The 18,206-nt window shown below is 50.8% G+C and overlaps 1 protein-coding gene across 1 annotated transcript in view; it reads right to left on the reverse strand.

Moving 5' to 3' along the window:
* The window catches only part of ADAMTS17 (ADAM metallopeptidase with thrombospondin type 1 motif 17), a 239,517-nt gene extending 229,570 nt beyond the window's left edge, over positions 1-9,947 (reverse strand). The window contains exons 1-3 of the mRNA XM_033099930.1: positions 9,797-9,947; positions 8,966-9,336; positions 1,326-1,491 (exon numbers count right to left, since the gene is read on the reverse strand). Of these exons, the coding sequence (XP_032955821.1) occupies positions 1,326-1,491; positions 8,966-9,336; positions 9,797-9,875 (616 nt within the window). The 5' untranslated portion in view covers positions 9,876-9,947. The remainder of the gene's footprint in view (positions 1-1,325; positions 1,492-8,965; positions 9,337-9,796) is intronic.
* Between the last annotated feature and the right edge of the window lie 8,259 nt (positions 9,948-18,206).

Consider the following 18,206-nt stretch of genomic DNA (forward strand, 5'->3'; position numbering starts at 1 on the left):
CAGCACCCCCAAGCCCACACACACAACCAATAGGGACACTCACCAAAACCCCTGCTTCCTACTACCGTGTTGCCCCGAAAATAAGACCTAGTCAGACAATCAGCTCTAATGCTTCTTTTGGAGCAAAAATTCATATAAGACCTTATAGTAAAATAAGACCGGGTCTTATATAAAATAATATAAGACCAGGTATAATATAATATAACATATAATACCGGGTTTTATATGAGACGGGGTCTTATATTAATTTTTGCTCCAAAGGACGCATGAGAGCAGATTGTCCGGCTAGATCTTATTTTCGGGGAAACACAGTAACGGGTATTTTTTAGTTACTAGTCATTTATGCCAAGGTCTGTCTTCCCTGATTTTGTAAGGGTACAAGAAGGAACAGAGCAAAATCCCAAAGCAAGATGGTATTCCCTCCGCATGTACCACTTGGAGCTCTGCTGAGATTGCAGAGGTGACCTTGATGCAGCAAAATCACCTGGGGGGCCTCTCTCTGGCTAGGCAGGGGCGGGGGCAGGGGGGGGGCAGCCACCTGTCACGATCAGGACCGCACGAAATAGCTGAGCCAGGCTGCAAGGCTCATTTCTACACAACCAAGTTGTTCTAAAAGAGAGTCATACAATCGATTTATTTCCAAGGTCACTGGCATACTAAACCAAGACACACTACATTTTTTATACAAAGATAAGTCTTTAAACAACTCCCAAAGGTCAGCCATGGGGTGCCAGGTTCTCCCCAAGGGAGGAAATGCCACCAGTGGAGAGCAGGTCATGTCTTCACAGGGGCACACACAGGCAGACTGCTAGTGACACAGCACCGCGTTGCTGCTGCCACACTTTGAGCACCACTGCTTTGGGGGGCCCCCAGGCACCTCTAATGAGTGCAGACAGGACGAAGATGCACTGTCCTAAGAAGGCACGCTCTGGCCCGCGTGCGGAGGGGAGCGGGTCCTCATCCGAGCTCTGCCGCCAACCTGGGACTTGGAAACAAGAAGCCAGCGAGGTTGTTCCGGCCCCAACTTGCTCCTCATCTCTAACCTCGAGACACTGCACTAGTGACATCCTCGGCTCCTTCCGGAAACACCGTTCTCAAAGCGCTGCTACACATGAAATGCTGACACTTATCCACATAGAAAGGAAAAGGAAGGGGCCCTCCTGGCCATAAAAAAATAAAGAAAGCTTTCAGAATACAGGGAACAGCAGATCTGGCTCACAGGACGGGAAAGCACTGGGGGACACAGCAGTGAGGGTGGTTGTGGGACGTGCTGCGGTGCCGGGGGGCGTGTGCTGTGAGTGGGTGGTGCGGTTTCCCAGACTCACCTGTTAGCACCTGGCAGAGCCGCCCAGGCACCGGGGCGTCCGTGGAGGGGCCGGGTGGCAAGGACCATCTGCGCCTGATCACATGTTCTTGTCCGCTGAGCGAGCCCTGGGAGCTGTTGAGGGGCTGGATGAGCACCTGCTGGTGCCCGAGCTGGATGAGGCCGACCTGCCCAGAGAAAGGAAACGCGACTGGCGTTGGTCACCCTCATTCTCACGCACCCACGACCCCAACGGCCCAAGCGCTGCAAGGCCGCCTGCTTCCCACAGCCGGGCTCTTTCCTTGCGGGGCGCCCCGATGTGCTGAGCCCAAGAATGTGCTTTTGTGCGACTGGAAACATCCCACCAGCAGCTGTGTTGGGGAGAGGGACACGAGGTGGGAGCGGTTATATAGGTAATATAGGCCCCAGCATCCATTTTCCAGCTTTGCTTCCAAACAAGATGTATTGCTTTATTATTAATAAAACCAAACTTGAGTTTTAAAATCATCCCCCAAAAGTCCACCTGAGCAGTTTACCCCAAATGTGTTGGGAATGAATGACAATTATATCCTCATGGGAAAACATATCTCTCTCTGGGGACATTTAGAATTAAACAGAGATGGAGTCACTCAGACCGCGACTATCACTAGTTTGGTGATAGGGGAATTGTACTTTTTTTCCAAAACTTAAGCAGCGTTTAAGAGAACAGGACGGCAAAGTATCCAATGGATTCGATTTGTAATTCTAATTTAAAGTGCATCGTTAATTTAGACTTGTGATTTTTAAACCTTCTTAGGTTTATAAGCAGCCTTAGAACGTAGAAGAGAACTTAAAGACTTCCCATGTTTATAAGGCTAATTTATTAGGTTTATAAGAATCACTACAGTGCTTGCAAAGGGTTTGTTTCTTAATCCGACAACTAAAGAACCTGAAAATCCAATTGAATGCTAAATCTCTAATCGCACTTTGAAGAGTGCCAAAGTTTGTTAATCACCAAATTTGTAAATGGAGCCAAACATTATCCAATGCCTCCTTAAAAGAGAGGGCAAAACCATGCTGGATGACCCACAGACCAGGATTCGTAAATTGAATGAACAATTTAAGAGCAAGGATTTCAATTTGTCCCTTGAATAGAGTACATGCTAAGTCTAAAACTATAGACGTATATACGATGCAGAGAACTAGACGTACCCCTCCCGTGGAACCAGTGCTGACGGCATTAAAATGACGGGCCCTCCTTCCCCTTGCCCTGCTGCTCGTTTTCCTTCTGATGAGGCATCCACAAGACAAGGCAGACCTCCCACAAGGAACCCCACGGGACCAGGGCTGGGGGAAGACCTGTGTTTGCACACTGGCCTGGCCGGTCCATGGCCCCTCCCCCAGGGTGATGGTCATGATGGCCTTTGCTAACACAGACGCAGACTTAGGCTGCCCCGAACATCCTTTCTTCTCTCTCTCCCCGACCATTATTTTCTAAAAGCCATCGCATACTAAACCAGCGGTTCTCAAACTCCAGTGCCAATCAAAATCACCTGGTGTGCTTGGGTGGGACCCAGGATGTGGCCTTCCTAACAGGTCCCCACAGGACACTGATGCTGAGGGCTGGGTACCACTCTCCGAGAAGCCCTCTCTCCACAGTCCAGCAGCTCACACAAGCCAAATGGCACAGACCCTCCACCTCCCAAAAGGGGTCCTCGACACCAAGCCTCTCTGAAAGTACATCCGATCAACGAAGAAGACCGCCTCCATACGAGCTTTAGTACCCAGAACACAGGGTGCGACTGGACTTACAGCTCTAAGCAGATTTCAAGGTTTGCAGTTCATTAGAACTCAGCCAAGAACAACGCCGAGGTTTTACTGCCCAAATAAAACTGTCTGAAAGTGGCAGTGCACGGCCTGCAGGAAAGCATGGCTTTCTTCCCTCCCCTTTGAAGTTAAAAACCCGAGTTTGTTCACTACAATACTTTGGGGAGACTGAAGAAGTGGAGGAGTGGGATGGGGGCGGTGGGGGATACAGAGCCCCACTAGAGCTGGGTGTAAAGAAAGCCTCAGGGCAGAACACCTCATGACTATGGGTGAAGATGCCCACGGGACACAGAGGTGGTGTGGCCCGGGGCCTGGATGAGCCCACAGCAAGAGACCTGTGCTCCTGGAGGGGGCACCCCGCTCTAAGGGGGGGGGCTGACTCTTCCTGAAACGCTGGGACTACAGGCTACGGGATGTCAACGGCCCCCCTTGTGTCTAGTACTTTCAAATCCACGTGTCATTTGTTCAGTCTAGTGTTGGTGTCACAAGTTGAGGCGGAAAAGACCCGTGAGCAGCGAGTTCTAATGTGATACAATATAGGGAGAATCTCACGTTGGTGAGAAATCCTACAGATACACACACGTACACACACGTACACATATGCCCACACACACACAGAGGCTCCTGGGGGAGGTTTCGCTTTAGAAGGTCTTGTTTGAAGGGAACCACATGCTACCTCGTCACCTTGTGTCTTCAAACCCTCTCCTCCTCTGCCCCCCCACGCCCACTGCTATCACCAGGGACCCCCATTCAACAGCCAGAAATGCTCCCCATTGCCTGTAGGGATCCTCAAAATGTGACCCCAGATCAACAGCAGCACCTGGGAACCTGCGAGAAATGCAGAAATGCAGCTCTCAGGCCGCAGTGGGGCCTAGCACCAGTGTGACAAATCCCCAGGGGATCTGTGATGCCAGGCTGCGAACCCCTGCCCTCGGGGAAATTCTAAATGCCTTGGGCTGGCACCCATGGCGCCGCCTTACCTAATCCAAACACCTGTCCAGTCAGGTCACCTCCCACCGTCTCCTAAACAATAACCTCCTAGCCCCAGCCCACAGCCACTTCAGGAGCCTCTTATCTCGGGAAGGACCTGGTGTTGGTGGCTTTGCCATCCCCCCTCCCGCTTAGACCCTAAGGCTCCAATCCTGCCCCCACCCCCCAGCCACCCTGCAGGATCCCTCGCACCTTCCTTCCTGTCCAGACCTGCACTGCGCGCCAAGGCAGGGCCTGCACTGTATTTCTTTGAGGCTTTCTGGGAGCCTACCAGAGTGTCCTACCTATGGCAGGTGTGTGATAACGATCTGATCATTTTGTCAGCAGTGGTGACTGACTGGTGGGTGTCTAACTGGAAAAGTCTGGAAACGACCTGTGGGGCAAGAGAAGAGACGTGTTTTCACTGCCTTAACGTGCCACGCTCTCACTGAACAATCTCACAGACTTTATCTGTTTCATTCTATCAACAGGCACGCAAGGCCGATGTTATTCAGCCCTTCTGTGGCTGCACACAGGGACGTTCCTAGGAGGGGAGTGATTCGCTCCGAGAAGACAGCCCCAGATGGCCGTGCGGTCTCATTCCCTAAAGAACAAGAGCGTGACCGACCGTGCACGTGAGTGCGCGTGTGTCTAGAAGCGTGCACACGGAAAGGTTAACTGGGGCTCTGGTTCCCTCCAATGTACTGGCTGCAAAAACAGCTCCCGTTGGACACATCCGAGGTCAGGCAGCTGCAGCGTTTCAGAGTTCAGGAAATAAGCTCCAAGAATGCAATCAGTCTAGGATGCCTTCAGTTCATCATCCCATCTCGTACTTCCTTTTCTTTTTTCAAATGTTGCCAACTAAACGAAAGTTCAAACGGGGATATCTAGTTACGTCCGCTAGGTGATGGTCGGGGCAGCCAGACGCCTGAGCGGTGGTGGGTGTAGAAAGTCACCGTGAGGCCACGTGAATGTCCTTCCAGAGGGGGAGGTTGGAGGCCCTAGAATTCTCGGATCCAAATTCTCCCCTTTAGTTCCCCCATGCCTCCAAATCTCACAACTGTCCTTTCCCTGCTTCTTAACTTCCCTTAACCTCCACTCAATTGTTTCTTTTTACAAAGCTTTAAAAACGTGCACTGCATTTGCCAAATATATTTATGCTGCACATGATAAGTTCTTCAGTAATAGTCACTGACGAGTCACTGAGGACCACGCACCTTCCCCGTACCTGGACCCAAACACTGATGGATGGCAATGTCATTTGGTCTGTTCGCTCCCTTCCGAATCGTCTCTACACCATCTGCTTTCTGCCAAGAGGAACTCCTGATCTGCTCTGTGTGATCAAGTGATGCCGCATTAAAAGGCTGGGCACTTTGATACCCAATCAAAAGAGAGTCTGACGTCTCTTCTGCAGGGAGAGGCCGCAGCATCCCAGACCTGCCTCTTCATCCCGGGCGTCATGGAAACGCAGGCTGCCCTCTTGAGAACGGTGTCCCCAACTCTTCCAATCTAAGCCACTGGCTCACGGACCAGCTGACCTCATCCCCCGCCCCTACTCTTACCTGGACCACACTGCTTCCCTTGTGGAACAGAGGTGAGCAATCCCACAAAAGCCCCCAAGTGGACAGGGAGGAGGAGCTATCCAACTAGGAACGTAAGAAGTACCATCCGTGCTGTGCACTGCAGGGGGTGACCAGCAGTCGGGGTGGGCTGGGCTGTGACCAACCTGGGTGAGAGACGCGCCAGGCAAAGGGCCGGTGGGCTGTGACTCCAGAGCAGGTGCACTAGGGGCATTCCTGACCTCTCTGTCCATCTGGGGTGGCCTGGAAAATGGCATGGCTACTTCTGCAGCCCAGAGCTACTCATGTCCTGTCTGGTCCCAAAATCTCATGCACAGCACACGCCTGACAGGCCACAGCCTTGGCCAAAAAGCGGGGCAGAGGGCCTGGCGGGCAGCCGACCCGGAGCTTGTTAGTATTTGTCTAAGGCAGAACGACCACTGCTGCCCTCCTCTCTGCCCACTTCTCCTTGTGGGCAGGGATGGAAACCAGCCCCTGCATCTAACACGTCAGACAAGCAGCACAGGGAGTCTTGTTAGAGACCGACATGCATTCTCTCCCTTGAAGTTCCGTCTCCAGTATCCACTCTGGTGCAGCTTAACCTGCTTCCAAGTCTGCCCGCCTTCCGTGATCTGGTCCTACTCACAGGGGGCGGCTGCTCCAAACTTACAGAAACTCTTTGGGGCTGGGAACACCTTTCTCGCGTGCCCCAAACGGCACTGCTTTGAAATTATACGGTTACAGACACTCTTCCAAAACCCTACGTTACATCTGAGGACTCTCTGAAATGTGAAATTTACTCTTCATGCCCCTAAACAATTAAGCGATGATCTAGTCCAATCACGTATCTCCTTTAAACAGATACGAAACATTCCTGGAGATAGCAAGGAGCTTGCACATCAGGGAACAGTCTGCGTGCCCCTGCGCTCCACCCTCGCCACTCAGCTGGAGATGTTAAGTGTGGCCAGATTGAACTGAGCTCAACATCGGAATCAAGTTTTATTGAACACAGCCTTGTCCATCTGTTTACTGACCGTCCGTGGCTGCTTTCTCATTAAAAGGCCAGTGCTGAGTGCTGAGTGGATGTGACAGAGACCCTGTGACCTGCAAAACCTAAAATACTGACTATTTGGCCCTATCCAGAGTTGGCCACCCCTGCTCTGCATGACTCTGCATGTCGCCACCTGTGACCACCAAAAGCGATCTACTTGACATTGCTCCTCTCCCACGCCTTGTAGCCAGGCCTGTCCTGACAGACACGCCCGCACCACACACACACACACACACACACACACACACACACACACAATCTCCACCTCAACAGTGCTTCCACCACAGTCAACAGAGACTGACACGTTACCACCCACCTGAACTGCCTCAAGCACACTTGAGAACCCAAGTCAAAGCAAGGTGGGGGGCAGTGCAAACGTGGTTAGCCTAAGCGCCTGTTTTCTTTTCTCTGTGCGTTCTGGGATCACCTTGCAAGCAAGAGGTCCACCCCAAGCCACCCCGCTGTCTCTTCCCCCGTCTTTTGCCCTTCTTTCACAGAGTGTACCTACGAAGAAGAGTCCAACGTCCAGCTCACACGAAAGGGATGAACACGGCAGACTAAACAACAGAAGTGTCTGCTTAAGCAGGAATTTAGAATCTCTAGCCACCCGCAGCTGGCACACGCTGAACTCGGCCTCTTGGCCGGGTTCCTTTATCTAAAGCACAGCGCCCTCACATGGTGCGGGAGGGAAGGACAGTCCTGAAAGCCCGGAGGACTGAAGTGAACCCTGGCTGCTCAGATGCCATCTGTGAGAGGGCCCCGCTCTCAATGTTATCCAGATTTCCACCCTCCGCTCCCTCGCAGAGAGCTGCTCGCTGGAAACTTTACACCAAGAAGTATAAACTCTGACCTCTACAGAAACTCACTAAACCGCAGCAAATGGGATTCAGATGTTTCCATGTATAGTACAGTGATGTGACCTAGACTTTAAACACTTTGGCAAAAGCAGCAAAAACGATGTGGGCCTTCCAGAACATGATACGGCCTTGATCTGAGTCCTGTAGTGAGCTGAGCCTTTCTCACCCCACCTTCAGCCTCTTGCCCACAGCCCGGTTCCACATCAGCTCCTACCAGGCCCCCTCCCCGGTCCATTTCCCTTGTTAAACCAAAGAAGCCAATTTCTCCCAGCTGAGCCAAAGTAGATCCCATTCTGACCAGGACTCAGAAAAGTCCTGAGAGGGGCATGGGTGAAGGTCAATCCCAGGGCATTACCCCCACACAGGTCCCCTACAATGCTCAGAAGCACGCAGAAGTGTCCCATAAAAACCTGGGTCCCCAGGCTTTCTGGCCTTGCTGCAGATTCTAGGCAACTTGTTGCAGACTATGTGGGTTAGGGCTAGGGAATTCTAGATGGTGGAGAATCTGCTAAGGTGGAGGTAAGGGAAGCTTCTTGTGCCGGGGAGGGACAGACAAAAGAATATCAGACACTGCTTCCCCAGCTGCCAGTCATGGCAGAAGACAGAAAAACAACTGTGCGCTTCCTGCTCGGAGCCTACACCAGGCTTTGCTGGGGGCAGCCCATGTGCCAGCCATGTGCGCTCCTCGGGCACCATGGAGAAGCATGTGGTCCGGCACCAGTGCAGCCCAGTGATCTCTATGAGCACCGGCGAGGCAGGAGGGCATAAAGAACTTCCGCTGCCCCTCAGAACACCTGCCACAGGTGCTGCCAATGCAGCAGGGCAGGGGAAGCGCTGCTGCCACAACAAGGGAGCTCCTGGGGACAGGGAGAGAGTCTTATCACCAAGGTAAGTACCCCTGAGGCCTGGCTCAGAGTGGGTGCCAGACAAATGCCTGCTTGTGGTGTAAGGGAACAAGGATAGGAAAACCCTCCCCCTCCTGGTTCTCATGTTTCAGCTAATTGGAGTAAGTTAGTGGCCTGAGGGGGGACCCCTCCAAACTTCCTTTCCGGGCACAGAAAGACTCAAAAGGACAGCAGGGAGGTAAGTGCCCACCGCCTCATCCCCACACCCAAGAAGAGGCGAGATGTACGCACACAGGTGTTCCCCATAACATGCACGCACACACCTGTGCATATGCAAACAGCGTGCTCTTCACCTGGGGAAGTGCGCCTCTGTCTAGGGGCCTGACAGGTTTAATCACCGCTAGACCTGCTCCGCTGGGCTGGCTGCGGCATATCCCCCTGCAGTCGGCGGTAGAGCACCCTGGAGGCTGCGGGTCCCGGGGCGCCTCCCCCACCTCCTTCCCAGTCCTCCCCGGGGACCACCCCCTGCGCCGCGACAGACCGACAGGCAGCCCCGGAGAGGACGCAGGCAGTACCAGGCCGCCGGCGGCGCCGCAGGCGCTGATGGAGACCAGGGAGCCGGGGTGGCCTAGCACATGGCCGGAGTAGAAGCACAGCTCAGCGGGGCGTCCGCGGCGCCCGGTCGCGCCCGCCTCCTCCACCTCGAAGCCGCGGGACAGGAAGCGCAGGTCGCGGCGCAGCTGCAGGTAGAGGTCGCGCCCGAAGGCGGGCAGGTGCAGCAGCAGAGCGCGCTCGCCGGGCCGGGAGCGCGGGGTGGCGGGGGGCGCACGGGGGCGCCGCCGCCTTCGGGGCCCGGGGACGCCGGGCAGCGGCGGCAGGTGCACGTCGTCGGGGCGCACCCGCCGCGGGAGCACCACTTCCACGTCGGCCGCCGCGTCGCCGACAGCTGAGGGGAGAGAGGAGACGCGTCAGCGCGGCGGGGCCCGCCCGGCCGCCCGCCCGCCCGCCCTCCCGCCGGCCGGCCGGCCGCGGCGCGCAGGGTCCCGCGCCGGGCACGCCGCGCCAGCACGGGGACAACGCGGCGGCCCGGAGCGGGCGCGCTCTTCCCGTCCCTCGCCCCGGCACCTCCGTGCCGGCCAGCGCCGCCGCCCGGGCCCGACCACCCAGGCAAGGTCTCCGGCGCGGCCGCCCGAGCACCTCCGGAGACGGCCCCGCGGCCGCCCGGCTCGGAGCCCGTCCTGCGGCTGCGGCCTGCGCCGCCTCGTCCCCGGCGCTGTCAGCGGTCCGCCGCCCGACCGGGCTGCGCCGGCAGGCGGGAGCCGCCAGGGCGCCTCAGGAGGGCAGAAGGAAGGTGGCCGCGAGAGGCACTGGCGAAGAAAGGCGGGCGCTGCGGGACGGAGCGCTACCTGTGCCCGGGGCCAGTCCCCAAACCAGCAGCAGCAGCAAGGGCAGGACGAGAGGAGGCAGCAGGGCGCCGTCACACATGGTACTTGGGAGGAGCAGCCCCCCAGACGGTCGCGGCGGAGCAGGAGCGCGCGAGGCGGCGGCGCCAGCCGGAGTGAAACCCTCCTGCCTTTGGAAAAAGTAATTAGCGCTGCGGACAAACCCAACGTGGTAAATCCCAAGCCCCGCCTTCTCCTCGAAAAGCAGGAGGTGATTGGACTTTTGCTTTCCCCTGCCCCGCCTCCCCCCTCCCTATTGGCTGGGACGGGTCAAAACCAGGGTGCGTAGTTAGGTTGTAAGCACTTTCTTACACGTGGTTTCTGGGCAGTGGCAGGGACCGGACACCAGGTGGCGCGCGATCCCGGAGGACCTGGGAGGACACCTTGGGAGGATACCGGGAGGATTGGTCTTCGGAGTTTGTCCATGTTCGAAATCCATCCTGACCCTACTGCCCAGCTTCCCAAGAAGAAGGGCCAGAAATCGTCCAGGCCAGCCGGTTTCATCCATAAAAGCATATTCTCTCTGCGTCTAAACTAAAACCAGTTTGGCTTGTTTGTGGGTGGGCGCTCTCTTGCACACCGACTTTGCACCTGATGGCTACATCTAACATAGCACCGTTTTATCCAAACCCTTTACACCCCCTGTCGTCTTTATCCTCACAGAAGCCAGTGGAACAGGCGTGATCACATCCTCTTACAGACTGAGAAACTGTGGAAGAGAGAGCTTAAGACGTTTGTTAAGTTGCCCAGGGAGTTCCTGTCAGAGCAAGAACTAGAATTTGTGGTCCTGACTTCCAGCCCCGTGCTGCTCACTACAGACAGCACGAGCCCTCCAAGGCATGCAGGAAGGAATATTAGCCCCGTTTTACTGGTTGGGAACCTGGGGCACAAAGTGGGAAAGGCTGGACTTGAACCCAAAACTTTCAGCAACAGCATCAATGTTCCTTCTTTTCCCACCAGACTATAACTGAGGTCTGCAGGAAAGGTGATTCCTTTACCTTTCTGAGGAGCATCTTGTAAAACAAACAAACAAACAAACAAAAAGGCTCCACAGAATTAACCAAAGCATCTGTTCTCAGGTCCATCCTCTCCCTTCCCTGTCCTGCCGTTTTCTGTTTTCTCAAAGCAGAGGTTGCAGCACTTCTACTGGACTCTGCTTGGGGCCTCTCAGAATCTAAAATGCATCACAGAATTACATGTCAGCAGAAGAAATCCAGAAGTGAACACTGTCCAGCTTCCATGATGTTTAATTAACCCTGGGAGTGGACTGTCACTGATTCTCAATAAAGCCCACCATTCTCACTGCTTCAAACTCGCTGCTCTGTGTGTCCCCCGGGGTATGGCTGGCGGACTCCTTTTCTGCCCTCCGCAGGGGCTGGCCACTGCTAGGCACCTGCAGCTCCCGGAAACCTCAGCACAGCTCCTGCTTGTGGCCAGGCTTGGGGCTTTTTGTCCTCCCTCTTGACGGCAGCCCCAGCCAAGTGAGGGGTCAGCAGCACCTTTTGGTGGCACAAGAAATCACGGTGAACGTTTTGGTGCAGACTGCCACTGAAAGCCAGGGCGTAGCAGCCATACCGCCTCCAAGAACAATGACTTCTGCCATTGGAGTCGGCCTGAGTGGTCATTGTCACTCGAGTGTGCGAGTTCATGGGGGCACAAACTACAACGACACCAACATACCGTGTCATCCCCTAGACTGTCCGAAACCAAAGAGCTTAAAAATAGAGGACACTCTCCTGCCGGGGACTGGGAGTGTAAATTGGCACAGACACTTTGAAGAACAATTTTGTAAACTGTAATGAAATTAAAAATGCACACACCCTGCAACTCTGCAATTCCCCTTCTGGTTAACTACCACAGAGAAACGCTGGCATATGCGCAAGAATGTTCACTACAGCACGCAATGAAGAGTAAAAATTGCAAACACCTGCATGTTAATTATTAGATAAATTGTTAATAGAACACCACGCATCAGTTAAAAGAAATGTAATAATCTCATATGTATAATAACATGGAGACACCTCCCAAGACCACCTGTCAATTTTTTTAAAATCAAGTTGCAAAATAATGCATCTAAAATAATACTTACGTAAACACACACAAATAGTAAATCATTTGTAAAATCATAGAGAAAAGCCTGAATGGATGCACACTAAACCATTTTTAAGCTTTAGTGTTCTTTTTATTAAAGTATGAAAGGATGGCCCATCGGGGTCCAGCCAGGATAACTGGTACCATTCTAGGTACATCAAGCAGAGAGAATTTAACACAGGGAACGATTACAAAGGTTGGGAAGGGCTGAAAGAGTAAGTTCAGCGATTACATGCTGCCCTGTCCTTGGGGTGCATTTTAGCCCCTGCCTGTGCCTGCTGCTGCACTATTGATGCCACTGTCACAGTTGGTTCTGGACATACCAGAGGTGTGACTTTGGCCAGGGCACCATGACCACTGTCACACCAGCAACTTCCAACATCTGATGCCCTGGACCCATATCTCTGTCCCTTGCCAATTGATCTCCTGCCGAGGAGTTTTTGGCAGAACCTAACAGGAAGCATGAGACAATGTAATGGAGTCAGAGTATGTAGGTTGCAGACTTTCAACCTCAACAATTAAAAGCAGAACGTCAAATTGGGCATGTGGGACTGAGAGACAGAACCTCTGAGCAGGGGTCTTAATCTGGCCCCAAGGAATCTGAATTCTCTTTGCCCCTCATCATTGTGTTCACCAGTCGCAATGAAAAGTTTAACCCTGCCTCCCAAAATGACCTATTGATTCAATGCAATCCCTATCAAAACTCCATTGGCATTTTTCACAGAAATAGAGGAAACCTATAATTTGTGTGGAACCATAAAAGACCCCAAGTAGCCAAAGCAATCTTGAGGAAGAAGAACAAAGCTGGAGACATCACATTTCCTGATTTCAAACTATATTGCAAAGCTATCGTGATCAAAACAGCATGGTAGTGGCATAAAAACAAACATAAACCAATGGGACAGAACCAAGAGCCTAGAAATAAACCCACGCACATATGGTCAACTGATGTTTGACAAGGGAACCAAGAATATTCAAGAGAAAGAACAGTCTATTCAATAAATGGTGGTGAGAAAACTGGAGAACCACATGCAAAATAATAAAATTGGACCCCTACCTTACACTACTCACAAAAAAATCAACTTGAAATGGATGAAAACTTAAATGTAAAATCTGAAACTGTAAAACTCATAGAAGAAAACAGAGAGGAAATCTCCTTGACATTGGTCTTGGCAATGATTTTTTGGATACGACACCAAAAAGCACAAGCCACAAAACAAAATGAACAACTGGGACTACATCGAATATAAAAGCTTCTGCACAGCAAAAAAGACCATCCACAAAATCAAAAAGCAACCTACAGAATGGGAGAAAATATTTTCAAACCACACATCTAATAAGGAGTTAATATCCAAAATATATACATCTCAATAGAAAACACACACACACATAGACACACACACACACACGATCCAATTTAAAAATGGGAAAATGACTAAATAAACATGTTTTGCAAAGAAGATATACGAATGGACATCAGGTACTTGAAAATGTGCTCAACATCACAAATCATCAGGGAAATGCAAATCAAAACCACAATGAGATATCACCTCACACCTGTCAGAATGGCCATCATCAATAAATCAACAAACAACAAGTGCTGGCGAGGATGTGGAGAAAAGGGAACCCTTGTGCACTGTTGGCAGGAATGTAAATTGGTGCAGCCACTATGGAAAACAGTATGGAGGTTCCTCCAGAAATTAAAATAGAACTAACGTATGATCCACCAATTCCACTTCTGGGTATATATCCAAAGGAAGACATTATGCTGAGTGAAATAAGTCACAAATAGACAAATACTGTATGATTGCACTTACATGAGCTACCGAGAGAATTTAAATTCATAGAGGAAGAGGGCATGACACACAGGGTGGAATGGGAGTCAGTGTTTATTGAATACAGAGTTTCAGTTTGAGGAGATGAAAAATCTCTGAAGATGGATGCACAACAATATGACTGTATTAAATGTCGTTGAACTGTACACTTAAAATGGTTAAGATAGCAAATTTTATGTTATATACGTTTTCCCACAATTAAAAATACTTTTAAAAGAAATGATCACTATTTGCTAGCATCTCATTTCTTCTTAACCCACACAAATTGCCTAGTTTTAATTTTTTGGATTGGGCAGGGCTTAAACCCATTTCCCAGACGGACAAGTCAGGATTCAGGAGGAGTTAACAAGACAAGCAAACAGACCAAAGCCCCACAGGTGGCAGCAGAGGTCTGGATCTGAGGTAAGGACAGACCCCCTTCCTTATCGTGGGGTCAGACCAATTCCTGGGCTTGCCTGACTGCCATGTTTCGATGCTGGCAACCACCATCGTGACCATCACTACATTGTTACTGAAAGCAGCACAGACTCAGGAAGCAGCACAGACTCATGGTCAAAGCTCACATTTGGAACTAGAAGGCTAAAGGCACAGACTGGGCAGTCTGAAGAGAACTGCAGGCTCTTTGGCCAGACTTGACCTTCTTTCATCCCCCCACTCAGGTGGTTTCTTGAGCCGGCGATTGGTGTGCGCAGATGCTGAGATCCATGTGTAAACTTGATCCATTTGTAGGTGGAAGAAAGCCCTGTGCCCTGGGCATTGGGGGGAGGGGAGATCACTAGGCATTGGTAGGGGTTCGGGGAGCAGAGAGGGTGAGCACAACCTCCTATTTGAGACTAAATTCACTTGGTTTTTGAGGCAACTCTCCAATGAGATGGCACATCCCGTCCAGCAGGGGGCGTCCGGCATCAGTCCTGTTTTCCTGAACCAGAACTGGTGTGAAATGCAGGCACCAGCTCCAAAGGCCTGTTTTTTCTGATTTCTGTTTCACCCTTTCCCTGTGCAGCCTGGATTTCGGCCCAAAACACAGCTACTTGTCCAGCGTCCTAATCCCGAGTGGATCTTGCCAACCTCTCCCTGTGGGGTCTGCATGCTCCTGCCTACTCCCAGGGTGCTGGCAGGGTCTGCTTCGCCATGAATGGGTGCCCAACCACAGAGACCATCCCTGCCTGACCCTGGGAAGGGCCACTCGCTGGGAATTCCCACTGCGCTCCATTCCTGTTCACCCAATTAGGCCCTGGTGGTGGTATCACATCTCAAGTCCAAGGTATACTCCTTAGAACACTGATTTTTTTTTTTTTTTTTTTGTCTAGCTATTATTTGTTCTCTCAGGGTTTCTATTGAGGTATCCCCTAGCCCTACGCTATTTTAACATCGTGACACCCCCTCCCCCCAGGCTGTGCCCCTGAGGCCTCGACCTGCCTTGGAGCTGAGCTGCAGTGGCTTTCCAATGTCTCTATTGTTGAAAGGACACGCCATCGTCCTGTCCTTTCTGAAGGGGCCAGAGGAACCTTCTGACATGGAGTCAGCACCTGCAGCTCCCATATTTCTGAATAAACAGGATGAGGGCTTGAGTTAGGCACGAGAACAGAGCTACATCCCAGCCAAGTCCTCTCTCCTGGAGTCAACTGAGCAAAGCAACATATTATCTGTCATTCTGCTACACACCTTTCCCATATTTGATCTATTTCTCTGGTCTCAGCATCACCCGTCAGGGGCCCAGAGCCTCCTTTCTCTCTCTGTTCTTCCTTTGCTCGAGGAAAACAGCTGGTCTGATCAACCAGACTAAAATGTAATGCAAATCCTGGCTGAAAACCAGAAGAGCTCCACATTTATATTCGATTTTAGCAAATGCAAATGGAGTGGTTCGAATAGGTATAGTTATGATATTCAATATGTGGCAGTGGACAGCTGTCTATAAACTTGGGCAACACCTAAGTTCGAGTCTGTGATGGTTTTAAAATATTCCTGCTACTTATGACCCTCTTTTCTTTCCAGAAGCTATGCTAGACTCCCTCCCGCTTCTAACAAACAGGATGTATTGGCATTGATGCTTTGTGATTTCTGGAGTTCGGACATAAAAAGAGTAGTCTCGCTCTCTTTTTATCTCTCTCATCACTTACTTTGGTGGAAATCACTTACTGCATAAGTCACAGGGACACTTATGCAGCCCTGTGGGGAAGCCCATAAGTGGAGAGTCCCTCAGGGAAAGGAAACCAATTTGCCAGAACCAACGAACTTGCCATGTGAGTGAACCACTTCAGAAGCAGACCCTCCAGCTTCTGTCAAACCTGCAGATGATTTCAACCCCCCCAGCCTTGGAGTCCACCCCAAGCTTCACGAACAGAGACAAGCCATCCCCACAGCGCCCTGGCTGATTCCATGACCAACAAAAAACAAGAGAGTATACATTAAAATTTGTTTTTTTAAGCCACTAAGTTTGGGGGTAACAGTTATGCAGCAATAGCTAACAAATACAGATTCATCACACATACTAAAATGAATCACAAGACAGATTCAAGATTTATAGGAACACATTTATCTGACGGGGGTATGCAGGGTGACTGCCCCCTAAAGAGCAGCGAGACAGCTGGTTGGCCCCTCTGCCCAGCCCTGGCCCAGGCCCAGAAAGGAGACTGCCACCTGGGAAGCACCTGGGAGTGTGGATGCTTGGATCTGTGCCTACGTGTGTTTGGCACCATCAGACAAAAACTGGGAGTCCCAGTCCCCAGAAGGTAAGCAGAAACACTGAAAAAGTACCCAAACCGTTACACAAGAACAAAACATAATTATAATTACCCAAACCGTTATAGAAGAAGGAAACATAATTATAAGATGTGCTTGTCTCTGCAGAGAACGTTTATATAGTCATCAAAATGGAAACGCTGCGAGGTGATTTTCTACTGTTTGAATCTAAGTTGTCTCCCTTTTCAACTTGAATTTGATTTTAGCCTAGCAATTCAGGCAATCCTTGAAAATGGAAACAAAGGCTTAGGAGAGTCCTGGTATGTTATAGGCACTGGGTTATGTTTAGTGAATAAATCAATAAAGAAAGAAAACAGTTGGATAAAATCAGATTTCTGAAGACTCTTCAGAGTTGGTAATGGTCAGAGATAACGAAGCATCAAAACCATCTCACTCTCTGAATTTATTTATTGTCATTCTTCTCTGGAATAATCTTAATTCACCAGGTTCGTGTAGGTTTGATTTAAAAAAAAAAAAAAAAAAAAAAAAAAAAAAAAAAACAGGACCACACATCAGAGAGTTTCCTCTGCTGGCTAGGAAGGGAAAGGATAAGGAAAGCCTCTGTTGTTTCAATAACACTGAGATTTCCTCACAACAATCCCCGGCTGGCCATCCAGTGTCAGAGCGTGTATTTCAGCACTGTTTAACACACAGCAGGCACTCCATAAATATTTGCCACATCACCAGTAGTTGAAGGATTTCTCCCCTTTCTTCTATATGTCACCCAGAACTTCCTCCCAAGATTCCTTAAACGTCGAAATACAAAGTTGGGCAGAGAAACTATAGTCAGATCTCAATGACCAGATTATATTTGTCAAAAACCTTTGGTTGCTAGTATCAGAAATTCACTGAGTTCAAGTGAGCACAAAAGACGTGTTTCTTCCACGGAATTTAGCTAATATTCTAACACCAATCATTCCGAGTCCCAGTATTGACAAACCGAGGAATTACAAAGGGACAGGGGGCAGTCTTTGGAGGTGACGAAAATACCCACTGCAGTGATCCCTTCATGATTGCATACATGTCACAACTTATCACATGGTACCCTTTCATGGTGCAGTTCGTCCCAGATTGTATGTCAACTGTACCCCAATGAAGGTGCTTCAAAAGCGATGCTGGATTTAAAACGCAAACAACGGGATACCATGTTGACAATGTTGTCAGTCGGGTAATTAAAGCTCAAAACAACACTGTGTTTGAAAGACAGAAAGTGGAGCAGAAAGACATAGATTACGTATGTCATGTCGACGGGACTCCTCTACTGGGGAGCAGCAGATGCGGGATTAAGAGCTAAAGAAGAGACGAGAACAAAAGCAGGGCTTTGGGTGGCCCTATGATGACACCATGCAGTGTCATTAAATCCATTCTGTCCAACGAAGATCTCGGGGTGGTGGGAGGGGTGGTACAAGAGAAAGCTGGAGGGAGGAAGAGGGAGAAAAAGAGAACTGAAGCACAGGAGGAAGAAAACTAAAGAGGAAAGGAGCGGGGTGTAGGGAGACACAGACAGACGCACTAAGCTGAGACACAAATGGCTTCTGTAGCCCCGACCGTCCCGTTTGGCTCTGCAGCCGTGCACTTGGCTAAGGACCAAGCTATCTAAGGGTGCAGTTACACGGTTATCAAATTCTCCTTCCCCAGAGCCTCTGAAAGCTGTTGCCAAGAACAGAAGGGGGTTTTGAAATCCATCCCTTTGTCTCTCTTTTTTC

The sequence above is a fragment of the Rhinolophus ferrumequinum genome, chromosome 28, assembly GCF_004115265.2.
Source record: "Rhinolophus ferrumequinum isolate MPI-CBG mRhiFer1 chromosome 28, mRhiFer1_v1.p, whole genome shotgun sequence".
NCBI classification, from domain to species: Eukaryota; Metazoa; Chordata; class Mammalia; order Chiroptera; family Rhinolophidae; genus Rhinolophus; species Rhinolophus ferrumequinum.